We start from the raw sequence: 10,118 nt of genomic DNA, 5'->3' as shown, positions 1-10,118 counted from the left end.
TCTATCCTGCCATGTGTTCTTAATTAAAGCAATTCTTTTTTTCCATACATACTAACTTTTTCCAGACGCTCCGCCTTGATCCAGACAACACTTTCCAAAATCCACTATGCCAGACACCGCCAATGACCGTACAGATCATGAATTCCGACAACTGTGCTACCCAATGGTCAATGACTTGGAGAAAATCTCTTCCTTTTCGTCCCCATGGAATCGGAGGCAAGCTGTCCGCTTTTCTGCATCATGACCTTCGGTCACTGGTTTTCATCTCATCGAGTGTCACCGTTCCATCTAACTTTTTCTCGGTGCTGTCCGAGAAGTTTGTCGTTAGTTGGTGGTGGACTGCCACGCTTTTGCCTCCCTCCCCACGTCTCAATCGCATCTGCCCGAGATAGATCCCCATGCTACTATACCTATAATGGATCTTGTCTTCTAAATCCTTTTCATCTGACTGTCCTCCGACACCCTAACCTGTTTTAGTGTCAGACTAGTCCTGGTCGCTGGCTATTTTTGTCTGCCTCTTGAGTCCTGCACTATCAGGGTGGTTCCATAATTAGAGGCTAGAGCTGAGAACACTGGCCATATCGCCATTTGCAACCTAGCTAAGGCTAAGTGGTAAAAAAAGGAAAAAAAAAGGAAAAAGACGCTTTCTTCCTGAGGTACAAGCGAATGTTGGATGAATGCATGTTGGGTAACATTCTTTCACTCAGTCTCCAGCTTGCTGTATCTTTCTTCTTTACTTTTTCTTTACTTTTGCCCTTGTACCTTCGTTTTTTCCTTCGTTTCTTTTTGGATCACTCGCTTTTGAAATACCCTTTTTGTTCTATTCTCATTCGCTCAGCCTCACCTTCAACGGTCTCAGATCTCATCTGACCTTTGGCCCCGTAAAGCGGCACGACGCTGTTGTCATGAGCACTTAGCACTTTGACAGTTGCCCTTTTAACGTCATACGCCCTCAAGGGCATATTTCTTTAACCCCTTCACTTTCGTTTCTTTCTTAGTCTCTCGTTTTGATGGTCAGACCTGTGAGGTTGACCTGCAATATCTAATTAGGATGGCGGAAATCCTCCACGTCTCAGCCCTCGGCTGGGATAGAATGAAAGATAATTGGTGGCAGTTTGTAAGTAGTGATTGCATACATGTTTCAAATATCATTGACTAATGCTATGCTAGGTGTTCATCGGTATCTTAATAGCGTGTGTTGCTACAGGGTCCTTGTGGCTTCTGTACTCTGGGACGAAGAGACTACTCAACTACATTAAGGTAGGACTACCTTGATTTGCTTGTGAATGTATATCTGATCTATCGCTCACCTGATCCCAATCACAGACAAGGCCACGTTCAGAGAAAGTGCCGCCCAATGTATCTCAACGGTTGGTTACTCTTTCCAACAAGTTGCTCAATGTACCAAACATTCAAAGACGTAAGCCGTCTTCTTTTGGCGTCTATCTTGGTTCATTCAGTTCCCCGCCAGATCGGGATCAGCTTCGGCTCCTGAATGAATGGGACCTGTTGATCGTTGATCCGTTTCAGTCGGGCACAGCCCAAGCAATTCGTTATGTGGAGGGTAAGCAGTTATTGGGAAGAGTTGACCTTGATCATGTCCTCTCAAAGGATGAGTCGACATTGTCAGCAATCGAAAAGATTGAAAACCTTCTCACAGGCACATTCGATAGTGCTAACTTCAGCGGTATGGTACTGGCCAATTGGGAAGGGAAGTTTCCCACCCCGGTTTTCACTAAGCTCATCGAGGTGATCGATGAGTTGGGTTTGGCAGTTTACCTGGAGACGGCACCCCCAGACTTTCTAAAGGACCATAACTCTATGCAGAACCCCGCAATTTCCGGAATAGTTATTCAAAATGCTAGTATACTACCAGAAGGTCAGAAGCGCGACTATTTTCAACTCGTGAAAATGCAACCCACCATCAAGGCGTTCGTCTCCGAAGCTTGTGTGAGAGATTTTGTGGTGATGGCGTGGGAGACAATCGATGACAATGCCGCACTATCGAATGCTGTTGTCAGAAGGTCTCTCCAATGGTGTAACTTTTACAGTGCGATCCCATGGATTGGCCGGAAGTCGGCTCTCACAAACGCTGCCCTTAACGTCAAGATCTCAGAGCCTCTCTCCTCTTTTGGATGGCTGAAAGATGCCGAAATCATCAAAGCTCACGATCGCTGGCGCTCGAATTTGCATATCCAGAATGATGCATCCGACACGAACGCTTGGAATACATTGTTGCCATTTTTTCCTGCCCTGGAAGAATTACTTACATCGTCGGAATATGGTCAACCTGAGAGCAACGAATTGACGACAAAACTCCGTGATCCACCGGAGTGGGTAGCACAGGTGAAATCGCTAGGGAGTCCACTTTCCATATCAATGGCCGGCATTGAATATAACTCTCTTGGTTGCTTCCCACTTGGTTCTGAGGCGACAGCACTTGCCTTTGCCGAAGTCCTTCAGTCTCAATTGCGCCTTAAATCACTAGGATTGCTCCACCCGGTTCCTGCTTCCAAGATTCAGAGCATCGGCCTGCTCCTCAAGAAATTTCATGAATCTTATATGCTTCCCAATGCAACCAGCTCAGATCCTTACGTTATTCCAAACGCAACCTCAGACCAACTGGCGACCTCGATCAAAGAATTGTCTAATCTGGCAACTAACGGCTCATTGCAGGTCAACCTTGGATTGGACTCAGGACTTCGTAAGAGTGTCGACGTGCGCTTTTGGGCAGTTTACCAGATGGACTCAGATGGGTTTGAAGTTTTTGCTTCCAAAAAGGCCCCAGGTTTAGCAGGAACTGTACTGCATACATTCTTGTCTGCAAAAGGTTACCCCCGCCACGTTTGCTTTGAGGTAGAAACCGCTTTAGCCAAATGGTCCCAGGACCTCGTCAATGATACCGGACTTCCTCGCCGATTCGTCCAAGACATCGACATGCTGAGCCCAGAAGAGCGACTGCTTCTATTTCAGCATCTCTCCTTGACCGACTCATACAGTGAGCTCTCCGATACTATCTGTGCATACATTCGGAGACTGCTTATTGATGCACCTTCACTCGCTCAACTGAAGGACCTTAATACGGTCTCGTATCTTGAAGGCTCGGCATCTCCCGAAGTTTTGGTTAATACCCGCATCAAATGGTACCGAGAGCAGGGATGCCAACATCCATCTCCATCCAAATGTCTCGCATTGTTCTACCAGGCGGATGCCGCTTTTACTCAGATGCTAAGGGAGCATCGCGAGGAGGACCTTGCTCTCGTATCAAAGGGCTTCTGCCAGCTGCTTCAAAATGAACACATCGATGCGTATACTGATATCATGGCATTGGCACTTTTCTGCGCCGCGAGGAAAGGGGCAATTGATGAAATTTATACTGAAGTGACCGATCGTAACCCGTTGTTCAACAATCAATCAGACCAAGCGGCCGCTTTCTCAGAATCGTTTGCTTTAGGGTCACGCTGTGAGGTCTACTTTGATGTTCAGCCTAGCGCCTTTGGAAAGCTGCTCTCGGATCGTTTCAGAAGGGAGTACGACGATGAGAAGCTCCCCGATTGGATCAATGGCGCGCCTGAGATGGCCACATCTTATGCTGGTGCCCAAATCGACGTTAATCCGGATCACAAGGTTAAGCCGATGCCTGGCTACCAGCGATTTACTTTCCTCGGTGTTTTTGCATTCCCAGCATTGATCGACATCATTCTGCTCACAATTATCGGCCGCGGTCTCTACCTTTCAGCCTTTATGACCCATGACGAGCTACAGAGCGCTACCATCGCTTTGATGATCTCCCTTCTCCTCTCTGGTGCAATCGGTACGATGATTGCTTGTGGAGGGCCCTACTATCTCATTTCGATGGCTTTCGCAGCTTCAAACATGTTTGTCCTTATCCGACTAATTGCCGGCGTTGCATTTACAATTGCCGCTGGTTTAATCGGGTTCATTGTTATCTCTGGCGTGAAAAGTCCACAGGCCGGCATTATCTTCTATCTTTACCTTGTCGCCTTGACCATCTACCTGACGAGCTTCGCCACCCTTGCTAGCTTTAGTTACCCCGGAACCGGTTTCTTGTCCGGACGCAAAGTGATCTTCAGCTGCATCCCCATTCTTTTCGTCTCGCCTATCATCACTACTTGGAGCGGCCACGATTCAGCTATCTATCTCGCTGTGCTATATGTGTTTATCGGATTTTTGCTTCTCGGCTTGCGATCAGTTGCCTCTAAGTGGGTGACCTGGTATCAGAATATTAGGAGGACGGACGATACGGAAATCCGAAAATGGTATATTGCCACGTACGGTAATAACGACGAGAAGGTTTTTGGAAACCTGAGTGACCCGGCTGTCTTGAAACTGTCAAGAGATGCTCTCTTTAAGGATGTCTTGGCCGAGAATTCTCGGAGCTTCTTCTCTAAGCCCACAACTGATACACTAGTCCGCGAGCTTGCCAGGGATTGGGATTCGACAAATTTCCTCCTCGACTGGTACTGTCGTTATGCTGATGTACCTCGGCCGATTCCTTTCAGTTCTTCTTGGAATATCCAGACCAAGGTCGGGCTGGACGTTCTTCGGAACTCCCAGAAAGGAATCCGGCTGCATAATGCCTTCATCCATTGGCGCCAATCGAGCAAAGAAATAGGCTGTGGAATTCTCTACTTTATTATAGCCCTTCTGGACAAATGGGTTGAGTTATTAAGTGGCGGTCAGCTCGTTGGTCTTTCAACTTCCCTTTCTGATGCCAATCGGATGGCAGTCGGATTTGGTTTGGCTTACTACCTCATTGGGGCTGTTCTCATCGATACCAAGGCCCAGGAACTCCATGATCTTGTGGGCCAGCATTCGGCTGTTGCTGTGGGATCAGCCAAGGAGATACGTCCATCCCAGAAGCGAGACGTGAGATTCAAGAGAAAAGTCTACTGGAAGACCTTTTCCAAATTTCTCATGTGGCTTGTTTGGAGCTTGGCTCTTGCAACGGCTTTGATCTGGACTTTCCAAGCACCAGTGCAAGCGATGATCATGTTTTTCGCTTATGTATTGTCCTATACCGGCCTTCTTTGGTACCAATATACAAAGATCTTCACCGGCCCGCACGCCCTCATACCACTGATGACTGGTGTGGTCGTCGGATTGCCTGTCGGTATCGCCCTCAAAGTATGCCTTGGTAATAACTTCTTGTATTCTCAGGTGATTGGTCTAGGAGCCGCCACATGGACAGTGGCTATCCTCTCTCTTTTCACTGCCAAGATGGGCATGCCCAAGAAAGTTGACTCGCCCGTGGAGCTTGGGAAGACTTTCCATGCATATACCGCTCCTTGGTCGGATCCTGAGTGGTCCCAACAAGAGTTACAGACATTCTTCGAAGGAATGTCAGTCGTCCCTGCTGACGCGCGGTTGAAACTTGTGCCCAGCTCCCATCCTGGTGTTGAAGTTAAAACTATTCTACTTTCGCGGAAGATAGAACCCAGGATTGAAGAGGCCTTCCCGGAGTCGGAAAAGCTCATCAGTATGGCCCTGGGTGCCTGGGAAACGGGTGAAATAGCCCTTGAACTTGTGCCATTGGGTTCGCTTGGCCCTAACATTCAGGCGTTAAGCTGCAGTATGTCTGGTCGTCTGCAGATTGCCATTTGCGTTGGACGAGGACTAGATGAACGGATTGATGTCAGCGCTAACTGCCAGGTTATTGCCGAGACTCTACTCCACGCGGTCGCCGAATCAATGATGCGAATGCCCCACGAATATGCCGTGCTTTCTGAATCGCTTGTTACAGCTGGTGTTACCGAAACGACTGCTCGACAACTCCGGGAGGAACCAGACACTCCACTCGTCGTACGCTGGGCAAAGAAGGAGCTTCTGCGGCAACTGTGTCTTGGATTCGAGGTTGACTCTCATTGGGAAAAGCTGCCTCAGAATATTAGGAACATGTTGTTGGATCGTTGCCTTGGTAGGCCATGTCTACTATCCGAGGGCAGTCGACAATGGCTTCAAACGAGTCTTTGTCGGTTTGACACAAGCGACTTGAATGTGCACGTCGCTCGCTGCAACCTGGGAGCTGCGACTGCTGTTAGTATCCTTGATTACGCGAATTACGGAACCGGTGAAGCAGGGGCCATCAAGGATCCGGAAATCCCGATATTTATCCCAGAAATCCCGAAGAAGCTTCCTATGGCTATGTCTATCATCCAGAAGCCTTTAAGCTATGTTTATCACTCTATTGGCTCTGGGGTCAAGTTCTTCATCGCTGCTTTACTTGCGGATTCTGAATTCCAGAGGGAATTTGATCATGTCATGAGTGAGCGCCACACACTAATCCGGGTACCGCTTGTGTTTTTGTTGAACATGGTTTGGCTGTATTTCAAAACGGTACAAGATATTGGTTTGTCATTTTTCTTATTCCATGGCCGATCCAACGTGAAGCGGCTGTGGAACGAAACTAAGGGTATCACCGTCAGCATCAAGAAGAGTCGCTTTGTTGTGCAGAGCTTGGAAGGTACCTTTACTGCTTTTAGGCACAACGAGCCTGATGGCGGCTTCAAGGTGTACTATTACTCGGGAGAGCACAAGACAGAACCAGAGGGTACGAAGCTACTCAAATATGTCAGCACATATTCAAAGGATATGCTTCTACTCATTCGTCAAGAGTTCAAGGATGGCAAGGTGCTCAATGAGTATCACTATGACTACCGCGCTCCAACAAAGAAGAGCTTTACCCTATCCAAGGCTTGGGCGACCAGAATCCCCCTGGGTCGGCGTTGCGTACGCGGACAAAACAACTTGCAAAGTGTTCAGTACAACCGCAAGGGTCTCATCGAAGCGGGCTCCTACATGAAGGATGGAAATCTTATTCGTTTCAAATATCATTACCGCAAGAACCCTCGCTTCGGTGATGAGCTGTTGCGCGCTGAGTTTTCGTTGACACATCTCACTTGCACAGTTTCCTGGTGCGCACCTCCTCTTCGCCATCCGGAAAAGGTTGAACGATGGATCCCTCATTCTAAGGTCACCGAAGCGACTTTTGTCCAAGGAGCTGATGTCTACGAGGCTCGTTGGCTGTACGATCACAAGTTCCATCCTACGATTTTCACGACACTTAATGGACAGAAGGTGCAGACACCTCCGATGATCGAGAACGACTTTATTGGAGTGCTCGCCAAACCTAAGCAAACTAGCTTTGCGAACGATAACCCTCTTTTATACTGCGACAGCCTCAATTCGAACGCTGTTACCCGTTTCCTAGGGCTGACAACTAAGCGCTTCCCTGTATCCACTTCTCGTGCTCGTTCATTGCTATGGAAGTCCTGGAAAGACCGCGTAGACTTCGATGCGATTATTGTCCGTTGGATGGATGAGCGGCTCCTGCGAAGGGACAAGACCCTGGCTCCCTACTGGCGTGCTCGTAATCGTGGTGATCTGGCAGCGGCGAAGAAGTATCTGGAACTTCGCGCGGACTCCATCACCGCCAGTGCTGATTTGGATGACAACATCTCCAGCTGGACCCCTCTTGCGGTGAAGATTAGCGATCTCTTCAACTTCGGACCCGGAGGTGATGCGGTGGTCCACACCAGATCTAAGGACTTCGGCTCTGATACCGACAAGTCGATGCATGTCATGGCTGCTGATAATGGTACTTGGCCGAACGAAGGAGGCGGTGTCTCTGCCTGTCGACGTGATATGATTAATTCTCTAAGGACTGTCAAGTGGCACATGATTTGCGAATCAGCAAATGACTTCGGTATTCCTAAGCACCAGACGGAGCAAAATGTTCTTTCGTTGAAAGTGGTTCCCCTTTGGGGCTTGGACTTCCTCACTCCGACACATGGCCTTTTCAGGAACAAACTTGACTCGGAAGTTGAAAATGTTACATCCGCTAGTGACATGGATATCAAGCTTAACTTCATCCCAATTCTGACGGCTCTGGTGAAGGGAGCGCGTGCGACTCACCTTTCAAAGGCTGATATCCACCAGGCGACTCGGGCTTTGGTCAACTTGAACACATACTTCCAGGATTCGCGGCATTGGACCCAGATTTGGAACAGTGATATTGTCAGAGAAAGCTGGAGAGACCTTTGGCTTACTCAAGAGATGTCTAATACTGTTCCATCATCCCAGTGGTTCCGCACCGAACTTCCAACCCTAACGTCACTTGATACTGCCTTGGAACTTTGGTATCGGTATCTCTTCATTTTCTCCATTCCAATTCCTGAGAAGATACCGAGCGTCTTTCAAGCATCGCATCACAGTGTTAGTGCGTCCTACGGGGTTGTGTGCAAGATGAAGAGAAACTGCACCTTGCAGATATGGGACCACGCCATTAGTTGGCGTGAAACGAACCTCTGTCTGTCGTCCGCCCTTTGCAAGCTTTCTCCATTCGTTCGCAATGCTCTCTTAGGTTTAATGCGCATCACTTCAGCTCTCACTTTGCATCATGCCGATATCATTCTTCCTTGCGCTGATTTCTTCAATCCAGGCTGGGAGGTTGAAATTGGTACCTGCCAAGGAACCATTGAACATCGCAACGTTTTCCGCAGGAAGGTCGACCCCGTTGTCAATGGTATCACTGACATGCAAAAGTTCGCACCTGTGAAAGAGATCAAGTCTCAGCGCCCGACAGTCACCATGTTGTCGCACGTGTGGTATGCCAAGGATATCAAGATAGCTCTGCTTGCCGCCGACATCATTATCAACCAGTGGAAGTTCGATGATTATCACCTGGATATTTATGGAGCCATCGACAAAGCACCAACATACTCTACTGAATGTCAAGAAATCATCGCCTCCAAGGGTCTCCGAGGCAAGGTTACTCTCCGTGGTACCGCAGATCCGATGAAAGTGCTCGAAAACACCTGGCTTTTCCTCAACTCGTCACTGTCCGAAGGTCTGCCCTTGGCCCTAGGTGAAGCTGCTCTGACCGGTGCCCCCGTGGTTTGTACCGATGTAGGTGCATCCCTTCGTGTTCTGAGCGACCCAGACGACTTCTCTCGTTACAGTGCCGTGGTCGCACCCAATGACGCCCACGCCCTTGCAAAAGCGCAGATCACCATGCTCGGCCTTCTCGGAGAATGGAGCAAGTATACTGATGACACTGAACCGGCACCCGTACTCACTTCATCTCCAACACCAGAGGACGTTGCCAAGATCACCCGCCGCATGTACGAGAAGAGTGAATACCGCCGCAAACTCGGCATGATGACCCGCGATATCGTCCAGAAATCATTCAGTGGCGACCGGTACCTCCGTGAGCACGAGCAGATGCTGTGGATTGGCAAGTCTGCCAAGATCATGGCCAACCGAGTTGGAGGAGCCATCACCGAGCCCACAGACATTGCAACAGCCATGCGCCAGACTCTCCCGATCGAAGAAGAAGTAATCACCATTCCTCGTAGCGCTGTGCACTCGTGGCGTTCGTCTGCTGCATCGGGCATGTCGACGGTGTACAGTGAGGTTTCCAATTTCCCAATGCTCAATGGCTATCACCGCCCGTCCTCTATTCGCTCAGGTATAAGCGGTGTCTCAACGGATACAGAGTCCTTCCTTCCTCTCCCCAGCAACGCCTCTCTCCCTGTCTTCGCTCCTCGTCAGACCCTGGGCTACCCCGGTACCCCTGATGGTCGCCTCTCACCTTCGGGACGACTCTCACCGTTGCCAAACCCCAGGAACAGTGGTCGACGATCCATGTCAACTGCTGGCCGCGAACAGCTACGTGGTCTCGGACGCGAAGAATTGAACCCCTACCGCAATTCCGACGTCAGTACTATCATGAGAGACGAATTTCTTCAATCAAGCATCTACAAGAACATCCAAGGCAGCAACAGCACCCCCAACATGATCTAAAATGAAAAAAAGAAAAAGAAAACGAAGAATCCCATCTACCTCCCTCGGTTTTACATCTCCGAAGTGTTTTGTTTTGATTATTTATTTATTTATTTATTTTACTTTTTTTTTTTTTTTTTGCATATCATATGACTGATTTTTGGGTTATGCCCTGGCCCGGCAATAATTGCTAATCTGTCATTGTCTATACCAACCATATACCCCGAGATGATGAAGTGCTCGTTGTAAATACTTGCATCTTGCATATACTTTCCTTCACTTTGCATCTAACTTCATCATTACTACACTCATTG

At 48.7% G+C, this 10,118-nt stretch overlaps 2 protein-coding genes across 2 annotated transcripts; both read left to right on the top strand.

The window, feature by feature from the left end:
• The first annotated feature begins 572 nt into the window (after positions 1 to 572).
• On the top strand, positions 573 to 961 carry BDV27DRAFT_11729 (uncharacterized protein). The gene has a single exon (XM_032064696.1). The coding sequence runs from the start codon at positions 667 to 669 to the stop codon at positions 868 to 870; it is 204 nt and encodes a 67-aa protein (XP_031926189.1). The 5' UTR covers positions 573 to 666; the 3' UTR covers positions 871 to 961.
• Positions 962 to 9,874, top strand: gtb3 (glycosyltransferase family 4 protein). Its single transcript, XM_032064697.1, has 3 exons — positions 962 to 1,117; positions 1,171 to 1,260; positions 1,327 to 9,874. The coding sequence occupies exons 1-3, from the start codon at positions 1,052 to 1,054 to the stop codon at positions 9,823 to 9,825; spliced, it is 8,655 nt and encodes a 2,884-aa protein (XP_031926188.1). The 5' UTR covers positions 962 to 1,051; the 3' UTR covers positions 9,826 to 9,874.
• Positions 9,875 to 10,118: the final 244 nt, after the last annotated feature.

Source organism: Aspergillus caelatus (assembly GCF_009193585.1).
Source record: "Aspergillus caelatus strain CBS 763.97 unplaced genomic scaffold BDV27scaffold_123, whole genome shotgun sequence".
Taxonomy (NCBI): Eukaryota; Fungi; Ascomycota; class Eurotiomycetes; order Eurotiales; family Aspergillaceae; genus Aspergillus; species Aspergillus caelatus.
This window is presented reverse-complemented; position numbering and strand designations above follow the sequence as displayed.

Bases quoted from the DNA above. Each gene is read 5' to 3' on its own strand.
- BDV27DRAFT_11729 (XM_032064696.1), top strand. From the start codon at position 667: ATGTTGGATGAATGCATGTTGGGTAACATTCTTTCACTCAGTCTCCAG.
- gtb3 (XM_032064697.1), top strand. From the start codon at position 1,052: ATGGCGGAAATCCTCCACGTCTCAGCCCTCGGCTGGGATAGAATGAAA. The intron at 1,118-1,170 runs GTAAGTAGTGAT...ATGCTATGCTAG, and splicing joins AAGATAATTGGTGGCAGTTT to GTGTTCATCGGTATCTTAAT. The intron at 1,261-1,326 runs GTAGGACTACCT...TCCCAATCACAG, and splicing joins GACTACTCAACTACATTAAG to ACAAGGCCACGTTCAGAGAA.